The sequence below is a fragment of the Castanea sativa genome, chromosome 11 (assembly GCF_040712315.1).
Source record: "Castanea sativa cultivar Marrone di Chiusa Pesio chromosome 11, ASM4071231v1".
Taxonomy (NCBI): domain Eukaryota; kingdom Viridiplantae; phylum Streptophyta; class Magnoliopsida; order Fagales; family Fagaceae; genus Castanea; species Castanea sativa.
In genome coordinates this window covers 38,186,154-38,204,273 of record NC_134023.1, presented here as the reverse complement: position 1 = coordinate 38,204,273, position 18,120 = coordinate 38,186,154, and the positions used below count along the sequence as shown (strand labels likewise).

General features: G+C 31.6%; 1 protein-coding gene across 1 annotated transcript in view; it reads right to left on the bottom strand.

Annotated features, from left to right (window-relative positions):
- Positions 1 to 233: 233 nt before the first annotated feature.
- The window catches only part of LOC142616465 (uncharacterized), a 36,456-nt gene continuing 18,569 nt past the window's right edge, over positions 234 to 18,120 (bottom strand). Inside the window, exons 5-6 of the mRNA XM_075789318.1 lie at positions 12,640 to 13,070; positions 234 to 939 (exon numbers count right to left, since the gene is read on the bottom strand). Coding sequence (XP_075645433.1) covers positions 331 to 939; positions 12,640 to 13,070 — 1,040 coding nt within the window. The 3' untranslated portion in view covers positions 234 to 330. The remainder of the gene's footprint in view (positions 940 to 12,639; positions 13,071 to 18,120) is intronic.

Genomic DNA, 18,120 nt, shown 5'->3' with positions numbered 1-18,120 from the left:
ACATTAAACTTGTAACCTCTTTGTTTAATTTCCAAGCTAGGTAAAGTCCTAATATTGAGGTTTGAGGGGATAATCTACTAAAATATAAGGTATTATTCTACCCATCCCCAAAGTAACTAAAAGAATAAATATTGAAGAATAGCAACGTCATAGCTGTATGATTTACATGAAAGAGTTGTAATCTATCTACGACGAAAGAATCATAAAGTGTGCAATTGGAGCTAAACATTCAGCAGTTACAATCCAAGAAAAAAAAAATTTAGGTTTGCCTGGTGTAAGACAATTATTAACAGAACACTTGTACATCGTATAGCATATTCAATGAATATGTTAAAACCAACGCTCCATTTTCCTATTGAAGATGTGAGGTCGGTAGGTTAAAATGGTCATGTCAACAAGAAGGGGAAATTGCATCAATACAAAAAGGGTGACAGGAACACTAGCCAAGCAAATGACAGGAATGAAAATCCATGATTGTTCACGTAGCATAAGAAAAAGAGCAGCAGAAAAGGTTGTCATCATGGCTGCAATAGAGAAGAAAAGGGTAGAAAGGCCTATTATCATTTTTGTAGGCAAGGACTTAAGAAAATCTTCTTCTGCATAACGAGATGTGAGGATTCCCAAAAACATCAAGACTGAAGTTGAGGAAGAAAAGAGTGAGAGAGCATCGGATACTATAAAGACCATAAATAATTTTTCATTTAAGAAAATTGGGAAGCCCTTATTTTGGTCGTTACCACCTGGAACAGTAAATGCTGCAGCAAACATTATGGTTACAATGAGAGCACCCACCACGGTACAAGAAGATGCTGTGTCCTTCATCCATTTCTCTCCGTTGCTCATCATGTCTGCATGGTTCTTTGTAAACAATTGTCGGGGAGTCAAACCCTCTTTGTTTAAAAATCCATGAGACTTGGAAGGGACAATGCTCTCTACCTCCTACATTTGTTAAACAAAGTCTTAAAAGCCAAAATAGCCCAACATTAAAAAAGACAAAAATTTTACCTCATGGTATCGGAAATGTAAATATTAACATTAATATTTAATAGTTCCATAAGTATCATTAACTATAATTCATATCATATATATCTTTATTTTATATTTACTATAAAACCGGATCCTTTGATTTTTGTTGACCTCATAATATGTTGCATGTCAGCTTTGTAACTCTCATAACTTTCCACATCAATATCAATATTTTAATTAATTTTTTAAGGTTTATTTTCAGTAGTCGATTACTCAATACATTTGCTCTGTTTCTTTCTTTGTGTTTGAAAATTGAACACCCTATGGTCTAACACCCCTTCTTTCTCTTCTCATTGTCAAAGCCATTGCCCTATTCTCACTCTCTCTTTCTTCTCTTCTTTTGTCGGTGATGACAAAGATGATGATTCATCCCTTAAAAAAATTACTGTAGAGTTCAACTTATTATTGTAAAACTCAAATTTGAACTTTTAATTTAGCTTAAAAGTAAGAATAAAAATGTAAATTTAACCCTTCAAATTTAACAAAAATTCATTTTGTCTCTAACTTTATCTTCATTCAATTGAATCTTTTAAATTTCAAATTTATTCAATTAAAATCTTTCCTCCAATTCCAATAAAAATTGCCTTTAAGTTTGCAATTAACTAATGAAAAAAATATTTTTTGATAAAAAATTTCTCACATAAAAAATCTATAAAATATTTTTATTTATTTTATAGATTTTTTTCATGTGTGAAAAATATTTTTTTAATGGAAAATTTTTAACGAAATGGGATGGAAGGCTTGAATTAAATAAATTTGAAACTTAAAAGACTTAATTAAATGAAAGTAAACTTAAAGCACTGAAATAAATTTCATTCAAACTTGGAGGGCACAATTTGCATTTTAGCCCAAATTAATCCGTACATTTAAAATTTGGGGTCTAAATCATTATCTAGGCTAGATTAGGTAAATCTCACTAAGGATTAGCAACAAAATCTTACTCAATCTTTTTGGTTTTTGTTGTTTTAGTATCTAGTTGGTACAGCTATTTTTTTTAATTAGTTGGTACTACTATTTAAAAGCAGGGCTACAACGGCACAAGTTGAGCTTTGTCGAGTATTGAATATTCAAGCTCAGCTTGAAAACTAAAAGCTCAAATAGTGTAAAACACTAGAGTTTGTTTAGACCCCCAATTTTAAACTTATGGTTAAATTGTTTTTACTCTAACTTATCTAAGTGCGAAACAAGAGTAAATGATATGCAATAACCAAAACTACTCTCTAAGCCATAACCACAAGCAAGCAATGATAAATATAAAGCTTAAAAAGTAAGGGAAGAGATATGCAAACACAAGATAATACAGAGACGTGTTGTCGAAGAGAAAGCCGAAGAACTTGGTGAAAAACCTCTCTGCGACTCTCCAAGTCAAAATCGATTCACTAGTAAATAAGTTGGAGTACAATGATACCCAAAAGACCCTCTAAGCCTAATCTACCCAAAGTACTTAAGCTCTCTAAGCTCTAGATACCAACAGACTTCTCGGAGTCTTATATTCACTAGTTATCCAGATCTCGCAATACCACATGATTGCATCTGCCAAGCTTTACCGGCTTCTTTTGGCAAATCTCCAATGCTTCCTAAGTTCCAAAACACTATCTACACTCTGAATATGTGTAGGTTGTGCTTGGGTACAAATATTCTCTCAATGTATAACAATGGGAGAGAGAAAAGAAAAGAGACTATAAGGATTTCTCTATTGAGGATGAGTAGCTCTCTCTAACAAGGTAGGTGTATTGTAAAAACCACTCTAGGGTTTTCTATTGAATAGCCTCCTTACAATTTTGTGGGTAATAAGGGTATATATAGTATGAGTGAAGGGTATAAGAGTCACACTAAAAACCTCAATTGTCAGTGCATTTTGCGGGTCATCTCGCGACTTGGCCAACTCACTAGATGAGTTCTGAAACACATTGATTGTTCAGCTTCTAGCATGTGCTCCTCATGTGACTTTCGTGGGTTGCACCACTCGTGAGCCAAGTCGTGAGATCAACTTCTTGAGCAATCTTCACCAACTTAATACTAAACCCATTACAAATAAATCCCACAAAATAGAAGGAAATAAATTAATGCAATTACAACACTTTTTATCATGGAATAAAGCCAACATAAATTTTATGTGAAAAACCATAACTTAACAAAAACAAATACAAAATTTTCAAGATTAGCTTAGGGATTAGCAACAGACTCTTCCTATTTTTTTTATAAGAAAATTTCTCACTTTTTTTTTTTGTTTTTGTTTTAGTTTCTAGTTGACACTACTATTTTTTTAATTTTTTAATTAGCTGGTACTACTATTTGAAAGTAGGGTTGTAAACACGCAAACTAGGCTTTGTCAAGTAATGAATGTTTAAGTTTAACAGCTTCAGCTTGACAACAAATATAAAATATTGAAACTTGGCTTGAACTTGAACCAAGCCTACAAACAATGTTTGAGCTTAAGTAGTCAAAAAATCCAAAAGCTTAAGTTTAGCTTGTCTTGACTTGATTCATTAATCAAACTGAGCTCGAGCTCAATACTAAGCTCAAACTCAAGCTTTTGAGATCAAGATCTAACACAAGTATATTATCAGGCCCATATTAACTATTAAGCATATCCTCAAGCTCTTTTGACTTGGATGATGGTCTCAACTCACAATCAATTAAAGACTTAGTAAGATATGAGTTAATTAATAATCTCATAAGTAAATATATATATATATATATATATATATATATATATTTTGGATAAATTTTGGGGGGCTTATTTTTACTTGGAGGCCTTAGGCAATTGTCTAAATTGCCTATAGCTTTAGCGGGTTTTATTTTCATGAGATGATAATTGCAGGGGGAGGGGGGTGGGGTGGTTTGTTCACTTGAGAGTTGAGACGAACAAATGTTTTACACTCATATGCAGTCTCAATTAACTCTCAAGTGGCTATCCCCCCCCCCCCCCCCTCCCCCCAAAGTTATTGTATCATGATGGAGTTATCCTTAAAATTTTCAAAATCACCAAATATCCCCTTAAAAACTTCAAAATGACTGAATTCCTCTAAATTTTCCAAAATTATTAGAATACCCTTTCAAAACCTTCAAAATACCCCAAAAACCTTTAAGATAACCAAAATACCATTAAAACCACTAAAATAATTGGGGGGGGGGGGGGAATACAGTTTGAAATTCTCTAAAATAAGACCTACTAAACCTATAAAATGACAATAATACCCCCTAAGATATTTGAAATAACCAAAAATAAATAAATGAAAACATCCACAATAACCAAAGTAACCTACAAAATTACCAAAATATTCTTGAAGCCTCCAAATGACCAAAAAACACCTTCAAAAACCTCTAAAATCACTTAAATGCCCCTACAACCACCCCAAAAACAACTTTCAAGTGTCCTTTTATAGGTTTTAAGTGTTTGTAATTTTGCATGTGAATGTGTAAGTTTATTTGATAATTTTTACTAATTGTTTTAGCATTTCTTTGTTGTTGCACTCTTGTTTTGATTTTTGTTATTAGTGTAATTCCCAATAATTTTATTTTGATCGTGTTTTTTTTTAAGTTGATTTTAGTTTTCTTTTATTTTGATCGTGTTTTTTTTTTTTTTAAGTTGATTTTAGTTTTTTGTGTTAATATTTTAAAGTGGTCAATTAAAATTTATTATCTAATATTTACATAAAAGTATAGAAATTTTTTGTAATTTTCAGTATGGGTGAAAGTACTAAAACCAAATACCAAAAAATATTAAAAAGGGCCACAGTAACATTTTTTAGTTTTTTTTTTTAAAAGAAAAAAACACATTCAAGGCATGGACAGATTCAGGATTTCAAGCTAAATGGCTGGAGCCGAAGTATAAGCAAAAAAAAAAAATTTACTCCAAATCGACATCTATATAGTATTAACGAATTATAAATACACAAAATCATTTTTTCTTAATACATTAAAATTCATCATCTACCAATAAAGACAAAAAAAAAAACACAAAATAATTTTATCTTTTAATACTAGGCTAACTAGGATTTAAAAAAAAAAAAAAAATTAGAGCATCCACAGTAGTGATGCTAAAAAATTAGCTTTTAGTGCTTAAAAATGCTACTTTATCTATTTTACCACCTCACTTTACAATACACCTAATATCAAATGTTCTATTTTTTTTCCACTTCATTTAAAATAATATAAACAACTCATTAAAATAATAAAATAAGAGAGTGTTAGGTTCTAAATATTTAGATTAAATGTTTAGAATCATGGTTGTAATGTGCTGGCAAACTGAGAGCAAAACTAGTCTAGTCTAAGTGTTTAGAGTGTGCTTAAATAAGTGTATTTCAAGATTGCATAGTCCAGCTAATTGCAGAAAAGAGAATTCAAGTTCTATCATTCTAGACCGATCAAGAAATAGACCAGGCCGATTGAAAATCACAGATGGGGTTTTCTACATAAGGTTATTTAAGTCCAATCACAACAAAAACGTTTAGGGTTTCACTTAAACTTCGACACATATAAAAAGAAACCCTAGCTACGTTTTGGAAACTTTTAAAAGACTTATGTGTTATTCTTTGTGAGATTTGAGAGGTTTTGTACCTTCTAACTACACAAGATTCTACCGGAACTTAAACTACAATCAAGGATTGGTAGAACTAGTTGTTGCATTAAAGATTAACTACTGATGGTGATCTGAAACCTTTAAGTGGAGTCTCAAAGTCACAAACAAGGGTGTGCTTGTGTTGCTGTTAATCCAAGAAGAGAAGGTGTCTGTTGATTCGGAGCTTGCACATGGTCGTGTCAGTAAGTTACTACATAAGGTAGCATTAGACTTAGGGTTAAATCTTTTGTAAAAACTTCAATTCTCTTATAGTGGATTTGGTTTATCTTGAGGATAGCTAGGTTAAATCCTCCCCAGGTTTTTACCTTGAAACGGGTTAGTTTCATTGGTTTTCTTGGGTAATCATATCGTGGTGTTATTTATTTTTCCACAAATTTGCATGATATGATTTATTTGTTTTAACCTAGATCTGAAAATTAATCTAAGTAATCACTTGGTTAATAAATTAGGTTAAACAATCTGTTTAAGGGGTCTAAACAAACTCTCAATTGGTATCAGAGCAGGTTAGCTCTTGTTTTTAGGTATCTTTACCTAGAGTTGATCATTGAACCCCACTGTCATGGAACACGATCACTCTCTTGTGATCCCCCCACACTCTGATAGAAATAACTATGCTTACTGGAAAGTTAGGATGGAAGTTTTCTTGAAATCAATTGATGAGAGAGTATGGCTGTCTGTTGAGAACAGTTGGGATAGACCAACTACTGCCATTAGTAAATGGTTTACTGCCCAAAAGGGAGTAGCAAGCTTTAATAGTAAAGCTATGAATGCAATATTCAATGCTATTTCCACGAAAGAATTTAAGAGAATCTCAAATGTGGAGATTGTTCACACTGCATGGAACATCTTGCAAACTGTGGATGAAGGCACTAAGGCAATAAAGATTAATAAACTCCAACAATTGACATCTAGGTTTGAAAGTATTAGAATGTTTGAAGATGAGTCTTTTGATGAATTCTATGCAAAATTGAATGATATTGTTAATTCTGCTTTTAATTTGGGCGAAGTCTATGATCAACTTAAAATTGTTAGGAAAATTCTTAGATCTTTAACTGAAATCTTTAGACCCAAAGTGACTGCCATCACTAAAAGTAAAGATGTTGACTCTATCCCTGTAGATGAACTAGTAGGATCTCTTCAATCATATGAATCTGATTTACCTAAGACTAATAAATCCAAATCTATGGCCTTAAAATCTGTTGATGATGTTGATGATTGTGGATTTGATGATGAACTATCATCTACTGAGATTGCTTATCTTGCCAAGAACTTTAGAAACTTTCTAAGAAACAATAATAGGAGGGAAAGAAATAGAAACACTACTGATTCTAGGAATGTTAAGAAGAATGACACTGCTAGGAACAATAATACTGAAAAATCTAAAGAAAGAGTTGGTCAATCTTCAAATAATTCTTTGGGACAACAGTGTTATGATTGTCAGGGTTATGGTCACATGAAATCTGAATGTCCAACCTTCTTGAGGTCAAAAGGTAAGGCTATGGCTGTTACTTTGAGTGATGATGAAATTTCTAATCATGATTCTAAAAGTGATCAAGAAGGAAACTTTATGGCTTTAACTGCTACTGCTGTAGTAAGTGAAATTGAGAGTATTGATAAGAACCTTTCTGATGGAAAATTCTCAGAAAATACAGATTTGCTGGAAGCTTATAACAAGCTTTGCAAGATAGCAACTAAAGATGCTATGAGTGTGGAATTAGGTTTGAAAAAGATAAACACTCTTGAACTGGAAAAGAAAAATTTGTTGCTGAAGTTGTTTGATGCTAATGAACTCCTGAATTCTGTTAAGATTGAGAACATGTCTTTACTTGAAAAAGTTAAGAGTTTAGAATTAGAATTATCTATTGCTAGAGAACAAATAGATAGAACTTCTACCTCTAAACTAGATAAGATGTTACATGTTCAAAAGTCTGTTTCTGATAAGACTGGTCTAGGGTTTGTTGAGAATGGATCTTCTACTGTTGTGAATCCTCCTAAGTTGTTCCTGCTACATCATCTTCTTTTGTTCGTCAAACTTCTATTGATGTTAAGGTTCATAAGGTAGTAGCTCATGTTTCTAGAAGAACTAGAATAGATCTTAGTAAGTGTAAGCCCAAAAAATCTAATCAATATGGAAACAAGAAAAACCACAAATCACAGTGGTTTTGTCACTTTTGTGGTAAAGCTGGGCATACAAGACCTAATTGCTTGAAGCTGCAAGCTTTAAAGCAATCTCCCAAACAAAGAGTGCATGTGTCAAAAGAACAATATCCTGTTGCACTTATTTATGAGTTGGTGAAGGTTCTTAACCTTTATACCAATGATGGAGCTAACATAAGGAATAATTCCAACTCCAAGGTTGCATCTAAAAGGGTTTGGATGCAAAAGACTCAATCTCAGCAAGTTAGTCTGACATGGTTCTTGTGTTAATTCTTTCTATCTCTTATGGCCAAAAACTGTTTTTCTATAGGATTACATTTGCATTACATTCATGCATTACATTCTAGGTTTGTTTTGTTTTAAGATTTTAAAAAAATTTTGAAAATTGTAAAATAACAAAAAAAAAGGTTTTTGTATTATGCATCTTCAAAATGTGTAATTGAGGTTGGCTAATGAAATTTACATTTCATGACTGTGTACCTTGTTTAGCTTTGATGAGCTTATTTTTTTCTACACTTTGCTAGTTTGTGCTATGTTGTGCTTATATTGTGTAAGTTGTTTATGGTTTTTAAACACATGATCTCAATTTTGAGGTCACATTCTTGTGATTGTAAGGACTAAAAAAATTATAGGAGAAAAGCATAAATAACCATCTCACCACTTTACTCGCCAATCATGAATACTTGTGTGCAAATCATAAAAGTCGTGCTCGGTAAGGTGTAGCACTTGTACAGCAAAATTCTTAAGGTGTTATTGTACGTTAGTTAAAAGAAGCAAAAAAAAAAAAAAAAAATTAATAATAATAATAATAATAATAATAATAATAATAATAATAATAATAATAATGAATAATATGCTTCAAAAGAAAAAGAAAAATTAAAATCAATAAAAAAAAATTCATGGTTGCAAACGTGGTTTCTAGGAGAAGTGGGAGTTATATGATGTAACTCTTTAGGTGATAGTTACTTTCAAACTTATGTGATGAATAATGTAGAAAGTGTGTTTATTTTCTGTTTACATACCACCTTGTAAGTATCTCATGCACTTGCTAGTTGAACACACCACAAGCAAAACTTTGTTAAATTTGGTACATATGATTGTGTTGTGATGTTTTTGTGGCCTACCAAAGTTAAATTTCTTGAAGTGTTTAATGCATCTCTGGGGTGTGAGAAAAGAAAAGAGTGAGGAGTTTGATAAAGTTGAATTACCTTTTGAAAATTTTGATTTTGAAAATCATTTGAAGTCATGAACATACATGTCATACATAAAATAAAAATTAAAAAAAAAACTAGTTTTCAAATGTTTTTGCCAAAAAAGTTTTTCCAGAATTTTTTTAAATTTTTGTTCTTTGAAACTCGACCAATCGAGCTTATTCTTCGATCGATCGAAATGTGAAGGAGAAAAACTGGATTTTCTTTTAAAAGTCTCGGGTTTTCCCGATTCCTACCCGATTCCTCTAGACCGATCGAGCCTATTTTATGTTGTTTTCGATTCCTGTCTGATTCCTCTCAACTGATCGGATTCGGAGTTTTTAAAACATATAGGAATCATATCTGACTTTTTCAAAACATCTTTTTGTCTATCTCTTCGATTCCTCTCTCGATCTCTCATCTAAAATTTTTTTTTTGTCATTTTCGTGGTCAAAGCTTCCAAGATTTTCTTCATCTATATTGGGTAAGACCTTTATACCCTTTCTTTTTCATCATATTACATGTTTTCATGCATTTTTCATTGATTTTTTCGCACATTAGAAAATCTGGGATTTTTTTATGAAAATTTAGTTTTTTTTCAAATCTAAACCATTGGTTTTTCTTCATGCATCATTTAAACATGATTCACATGCTTTAATTTCAAAAAATTTAAATTTTATTGGAAATTTCGAAATTAGGGTTCTAAGTTCTTGAGAATTTGGGGATTTTGTGAAATTGGACAAAATTGTTTGAAATTGGCTAATGTTTTTGATAAATTGAGTAATTATAACCTATTTTATACATGTTGTGTTGTTCAATTGATCAATATAAGGATTTTTGAGAATTAGGTTTTTCAAAATTGAGAATTTTTCTATAATTCTTAAATTTACCTTGTCAGTTTTGCAAATTTTGATGATTTTGGATTGTGTAAGAACATTAGATCATGCATCATGCAAGATTAAATGTCATGCATCATATAATTTTTAAATTTGCATGTTATCTTGTCTCTAATCCTTCTTATGCAGTCTGCCCTTGGTTTTTACACTTAGACATGGCTCCTAAACCTAGTGGGATATTTAAAACTAGAGCCAAAAGGACCCTTGGTTCTTCCTCTTCATCTAGTTCTGCTGTAGGTGTTAGGTTTTTGACAAAACAATATGAGGAAACCTATGAGACCTTGAAAAAATATAGGTCAATTTGGGGTGAAAGGGAGATAGTTCTGAGTGAGTTAGATCCTTCCATTCGTAGGACTTTTGTGGCTAGGAACTGGGTTTCTCAATGTGAGTTGTCTGATACTCCTCCTGCTGCCTTGATTAGAGAGTCTTACTCTAATCTTTCTATTTATTCTGAGGACACCGGTGGTCATTATTTAACTACTTGGATCCATGGTCAAGAGTTTACTATAAGTAAACAAGTTGTTTCTGATGCTTTAGGAGTACCCATAGTTCGTAAACCTGTTTATCCTTACACTGAGTTTCCTACTGTAGATGATATGATGTCTCTTCTTTGTGGTTGTCCTGTTTCTTAGGGATCAGAACCAAGAATCAACTCTTGTGAGTTTACTGAGTTTAACTCTTTATACTTACGGATCACTTGTCATAACATCTATCCTATCTCTCATGTTCATACAGTACGCATAGAGCGTTGTGCTTTTCTTTATGCTCGTATCATTGATGGTTCTATGTGTTTTCCCTCTATGTTTATTAAGACTATTGTTGATGTCTATCGTAGTAAAAGTGAAGGTCAAAAGCTTTTCTTCCATTTGTTTATTTTTAGGATTTTGAGATATTTAGAGATGTTTGAGTTCCCTTCCCTAGAGTTAGTACATATTATGGCCCCATAGGAACTACCTATCTTAGATAAAGATAGGCATAGATGAAGAGGGCTGAGCCAAGCACTGGAATGTTTAAGAGACCAAGAGGAGATGCTTCTACTACCTCTAGTGCCATGCTTGCTGCTGAGGAGATTTATGTGGAACCTATTGCAGCTGTGGATCCTGCTGGTTGTCCTGAGGATGTTGATCCTTCAGGAGCTCCTCCTTTGTCACTTCGAGCTATGATGCAGTCTATCATGACGACTCAGGCTGCTCAGGGAGAGTTGCTTGATGAGCTCTTGATGAGGTTGCATCCTTGAGAGCTGACTTCTCGGATTATAGGAGTTCTTTTCCACCACCTCCACCCTTTGAGGACTGACATTGCCTTTGGCAATACAAAACAAAAAGGGGGAGTAGATTTATGTATATAGTGGGAGTTCACTATGTATTTTGGCTAGGAGTACTTTGTTTTTATTGTATTTTGCTTTATTTAGTTTTGATGTATTTCTGTTTTTAGTTATTTTCTTTGTTTCACTTAAACATTGATGTGATGAGATTATGATGGTTGATTATTCGAAGGTTATTCATTTTGATGTGTTCACTATCTACTTGTTTGTTTTGGTGTTTTCAAAGTTTAAATTCTGTTTAGAATGTTTAACTGTATTTTCCACACATGCGTTTATGAGTTGTTTTCAGTGTTTCAGGAATTTACAGGTTAAATCTTTCAACAACTGCTAATTATACTAGCAACTAATAGTTAGTAGTTGTGTAAGATATGTATTTGGACAATAACTTGTATTTGAGCTAGTTTTTATTTAGGCATTGCATTGGTATATTTGTTTTGTCATGGATTGACAAAGAGGAAGATTGTTAGGTTCTAAAGATTTAGATTAAATGTTTAGAATCATAGTTGTAATGTGTTGGCAAACCGAGTGCAAAACCAGTCTAGTCTAAGTATTTAGAGTGTGCTTAAATAAGCGTGTTTCAAGACTGCATAGTCTAGCTGATTGCAGAAAAGAGAATTCAATTTTTGTCATTCTCGACCGATCGAGAAATAGACCCGATCGATCAAAAATTGCAGATAGGGTTTTCTGCAGAAGGTTATTTTAGTCCAATCTCAACAAAAATGTTTAGGGTTTCACTTAAACTTCTACACATATAAAAAAGAAAACCCTAACTACGTTTTGGAGACTTTTGAAAGACTTGTGTGTTATTCTTTGTGAGATTTGAGAGATACTGTACCTTCTAACTACACAAGATTTTACTAGAGCTTAAACTACAATCAAGGATTGGTAGAACTAGTTGTTGCATTAAAGATTAACTACTAATGGTGATTTGAAATCTTTGAGTGGAGTCTTAAAGTCACAAACAATGGTGTGCTTATGTTGCTGTTAATCCAAGAAGAGAAGGAGTCCGTGGATTCGAAACTTGCACGTAGACGTGTCAGTAAGTTACTACATTAGGTGGTATTAGATTTAGGGTTAAATTTTTTGCACAAACTCCAATTCTCTTATAGTGGATTTGGTTTATCTTAAAAATAGTTAGGTCAAATCCTCCCCAAGTTTTTACCTTGAAACTTGTTAATTTCATTGGTTTTCCTAAGTAATCATATCGTGGTGTTATTTACTTTTCCACAACTTTGTATGATATGATTTATTTGTTTTAACCTAGATCTGAAAATTAATCTAAGTAATCACTTGGTTAATAAATTAGGTTAAACAATTTGTTTAAGGGGTCTAACACAAACTCTTAGAGAGAAAATTTAAATTTTTTAATTGAAGGAAGAGAGATAATCTTAAAACAACTATCATCTTTGTTAAAAAAATAAGAATAAAAAAAACCAAGAAATTTAAAGTGAGAGAGATAACCTTAAACCACTGTAGTTCTCTTTGCATCTTCAAAGCTGCACCTGGGATCTGATTAAGTGATGTAGAAGCTGCTGACATCCCTGCCATATGTAATAAGTTATTTTTGTTGGTGAAATCTGGAAAACCCGCCAAACCGTTTTCAATATTAAGACCATGAATAAGGCTAAAGATGTTGGCTCGACGATATTCGACAGCAACCGAAAAAATGTTTCTTGATCTTGCATCATGGCTCCACACAAGTTGTGGATTCGCTTTCACCATTTCAAAAACAATCTCAAAAATCCCTTCCTTTGTTGCACGGAGGATGGCATCTTCGACGCGACCAGCCCTTATTTGTTGAATATTTGAAATTGATAACTGGTCCCTCATGCGTCTCAGGAGTTCATTGGATAGGAAGTGGGCCAACTTCATATCATATAGATGCTTGATACCTTGGTTAATAATCAAAACATTGTCAACTTAAATTATAAAACAAAAATATCACAATTTCTATTGCTCGTAACTATCTAAGCTGCCTTACAGATTAGAGTAGTCCATTTAAGTCTCATTTACTTGTCCCCTTAATTTACTTAGCAAAGAGAAAAGAATTTCTGATCCCATGGACTTAGTTTGATAGTGTTAAGAAGTGAGTAAGCATGTGTGCTTATAATAAGTAACCAAATTACCTAATAAGTTCGGAGTATTATTTTTTAAGTGAGCTTTAAGACTAACATTTGTAAACTCTATCCACTTGTATTCTTCATTTTCATTTGGTGAGAATAAGCAAGTGAAAACATTAAAACTTTAAAAATTGGAGGGAATGTAATAAAGAACCAATTGGAGTCAATGTGATGTTAATATTTTCAAAATGGACATGGGAGGAAATGTAAATTTAAAAGAACCAATTGGAGAGAATGTAACGTGAAATTTTCGAATATAAAATTAGATTCAGGTAGAAATATGAAAGTTGAAACTCTAACTTTTGAGTTTTGATTATGAAGGGAATGTAACTTGGAAAAAAAAAATTAAATAGTTATTTTAGGAGCTGTGTGTTCCCATTTTGAACCTTTTTTTTTTAAACAAAAAATAACCAAACTAAAAACAATAAAAATTAGTTATACTGTTCTTAGTTGGTATCATTTTTTTCTCAAAAAAAAAAAGGGTGGATTTCAATCCAATTGTCAAACACGCAGAAGAAATCATGTGAAGTCAAACAATTAAAAATCAGTTATATTAAAACCAAATATGAGAGAAAATCTAATTAAATTCTAAATTGGATCTCAATTGAAGTCTAATATTGAGTCATGTGTCAAATAATTTTCTTAATTTGGTGCATGTATTTTTCACTCATTGCAAAAAAGAGGAGTTTGTTAGTTTTATATTAAAGGTGACACCACTTTTAATACAAATTATTTCTTTTTAAAATATAATAATTCTATAGAAAATTGAAATTTTAGTTTTAAAATTTTCATTTATTTCAAGAAAATTAGAAAACTCCTTTAAAAAAACAATTCTTTTTTAAATATAAGAATTTGATAGGAATTATAATTGAGTAAGATAATTTCAAAATAGATTTTTCCTATAAATATAATTAAAAAACTTAAATTGTAATTATAGTTAACATAAGCGATAATTTATATGAGGACGAAATTAACTTTAAGAATATAATTTGAAAAGAAAATTTGTTAGTCTCTAAAAGTGAACTCTTATTTTTTTTCCAAGGTCCCCACCAAGAATAAATTTTTTTATTAAATTATAATATAACGATCAAAAACATAGTTTATGATATTGACTCTAAAACATAATATAAAGACCAAAGTCATAAAGTAAACATATAAAAAAAAATCTACAACAAAGGTCAAACTATTCTAGTCCAAAAACCAAAAAAAATCAAACAACAAACAAAATAAAATGTAGATTTTCAAATAAATAAATAATGTAAATTGCAGACTACATTCCTAAAGTTTAAGGGTGTTTGAATTTTATACCATGAAATTTCAAATTTTGGATTTTACCCCCCTGAAGTTCTGTTCTATTTGCATCAATAGCCCTTCATTTATATTTTCCATTAAGTGTCACATAAGCTTGCTACACATGTTTAGTTCATCCAATAAAATGATGCTTGTAGGGGACTTGGGCTAGGTGATCAGTACTGACCCACCAAACTTAACCCTAAAACCTGTAAGCCAAAAATAACCTGGGGGGATTTGGGCCGGCTCGAGTCCTGTCGAGATGGGCTTGGCCCAATAATAAGTGTATAAGGATCTGGAGAGCGATACTCGGTGAACTCGTTAAGTGTTCGGTCGCATCTCGGCCCAATACTAACTGTCCAGACAATATGAGATTAATGAGGAAGTAGAGAAGTTTAGATAGTCAACGAACACTAGGAGTGCTTTTAGGAAGTCATTGTCAAATACTATTTGGCGTCTGGAACAAATTTCAAGAGAATTTTCAAAAGACGTGATAATCCCTTGGGATTCTGGGTGAAAGTGTGATTACATGAAATTTGGTGAAACGTTAATGATTTGAACCCTACTCAAAAGAGAGTATATAAGGAAAGGAAGAGGTGGAAAGAAAGGGCGGACTAAGAGAAAACACCATAAGGGAGGACAAAAGAACTAAGGGAAAGATACGGGAGAGAAGAAGAGGCAAGCTCTACGACAGAGAAAGTATTTGGGCTAGCAACCACCATAGTGCTCTTAGCTAGGCTATTTAGGCTTTGCTTGAGGCTAACCCATAGGACTGTGAGGAATCCCACCAACAAATAGATTTGGGGCCCGAATTCACGCTCTTATCTACGTTAGTAGGGTTGGGCACCACAATACTGTTAGGATGTGTGCCTTTAAATCCTATTATATGATGCTATGTATTTTATTATGTATGACTTAATGTTGTATTTAATAAAATTGTTTTGTTATTATCTAAAAATAATGGTAACATGAATATTAGAATATTATCATATAGTCCATGAGATGCATTGTATGTGATTTAGTCACAGAAGATGTAAATCACAAGTTCCTTGTAAACTCAAAATATAGTTCGTAGTCGGTGATGAAAATTGAGTATTTCATCTGCGAAGACTATAACATATCAACTAATATGATTTTTCTTGATCATGGAAATAGAGATTTCTAGTTGATATGTTGATATGTTTTAAAAGTTAAAACATATTGAACTGGACCACTGTGAGATTTATTATTTTCCTAACGACTGTCAAATGAATAATAAACTCATTACTTATATTTGCATGAACTCTTAATCCTGAGAGAATAATGGACTTGATCATGAGGTGTAAGTTGCTTTGATATATCAGGAGTGAGATTTAGAGTTACAGTCAAAACCTCAGTATGTTGGGCAATCATATTTAATGTTGATGGAACATATATTTTCAAAATGAAATTCATAATCTCTTAAAGGAGATACAAAATATTCCCTTGAGATAAATTTAATGGGTTTGTTATTCAGAATGTTAGGCCTAACTATTTTAGTAAATAGTTACTAGAGTATATATTTATGAAATTGAATTTCATAAATATATGATGAATAACTTAAAGGATTAAACCGGGTACTCAATGATAAGATGTAGTAATTTACAAAGTGGCAGTCTACATTCATGACTTTGTGTTACTACGAATATATTACGAAGGGGTTGCATGTACAATAAAGTCTCGGGATATAATTTATTGATAAGGCCTAGAGTGCAACTATATTTATATAGTGATATTAAATATAGTTAATGGTAACTTTGGACTTATCAAGAGTTGACAAAAAAGCCCAAAGCCCATTGGAGCCAGTGTCTTATTGGTCCCTTTTGGTCCCATTCCAAGCCACACACTTAAACCCAATTGGAAAGGCCCAAAAGGCCAGCCCAATTAGAATAATCAGTTAGACACAAAGAGAGAAACATACAGAATTTTCTGTAGAGATTTTTGTAAGAACAATATTGTGTAGTGGTGCAAGTAGTGTTAGACACTCCTTGACATTCTTCCTTTGAAACTGATTGAGAGACCACACATCTTGGGCATTAGTGGAATTGGAGTGAAGATTGAAAGTGTTCCCAAGCGCTTCTGATCTTCGGTTTTGAAATTCATCGCTTCAAGGTACACTCTCTTGTTCTCAAATTCTGAAACTTTTATAGTAGGTGTTAACTTTTATGAATGAAGTAGATCTGTGATTTTTCCGCTGCGCACATCCATATTTCCATCAAATGCCACATTAATTTTATTGTTCCATGTCATTTTTAATTTTTTTTAGGCTACAAAAATGATGTGTCATCATTTTATTGTATATATTGAATGCATGTGGCAATTTTATGTGACACTTAATGAAAAATATAGATGGAGAAGCTATTAATGCAAACGGAATAGAACTTTAGGTGGTAAAATTCAAATTTTAAAATTTTAGGGTGTAAAATTCAACACTCCCAAACTTTAGAGGTGTAGTTTGTAGTTTAACCTAAATAGAATGAAATAGTAATACTAATAAACTGCAACTATATAACTAGAGTTAGAGCTACATAATATCAAACTTGAGATGTTGGTGGTACAATGGATGAGTAATTTTATGCTAGGTGTCCCTATATTTTAAATGGGCCTTAATTTGTGCTTAATGTCATTCCATCTCATTAGAAAAATTTTGAATGTGTAATACTTGCAACAATTTAAAACTATTTTAAGTCCATCTAAAACTACTTCTAGCTCATTCTATTTAGATCCCATTTGAAATTACTCCCAATATATTTAAAACCTATATTTTCTTTCAAAAACTTATTATTATTCAAATATAAAATTGAATGACAAAGTATACTATGTTCTAAAAATTAGTTGTTCATATTTTATTTGAAAAATGCACGCATGAAATAAATTTACTACATCACAATAACATAAGTTAAGATGTAACATAATTTTTTTCCTCTAATATAAAATAAACAAGCACTAAAATTTTTACTTTTTACCAAATGATAATTTAAAATGATTTTTTTAAGAGTTAGCAAAATATAATATTGACAATATTTATTTATGGAAGAATTATACTATACATCTAATTGCATATTTTAAAATTTATTCATGTATAAGCATAAGGTTACAAGCTAGTTAAATTAATGTGCAAAACTTAGACATAATTTTTTAGGTTTAGTACAATAGAATTTCCAATTAAATTTAAACACATAGTTATATTAACTAATAAAACACAAATAGTGTTATTATTTTTAAATATATATAATTCAAAACAATTATATGTTTAAATTTAATTATATAATCAAATTTATTGTACCTAAGGAATTATAATAAATTGAGTTGTAAAGTACAATACCCAAAAGAGTTCGGAGATTTGAAACTAGTTGGCTCGATGAAGATAGCCCTGCAATTTAAAACCTTGCTCAATTGTGTATTTGAAAATTATTACTCTATATCAGAACAGATGATTATATGTGTGTATATATATATATATATGTAAAACCCTAAATTTTAATCCTAATTTCAAATTAAATACTAAAATTTA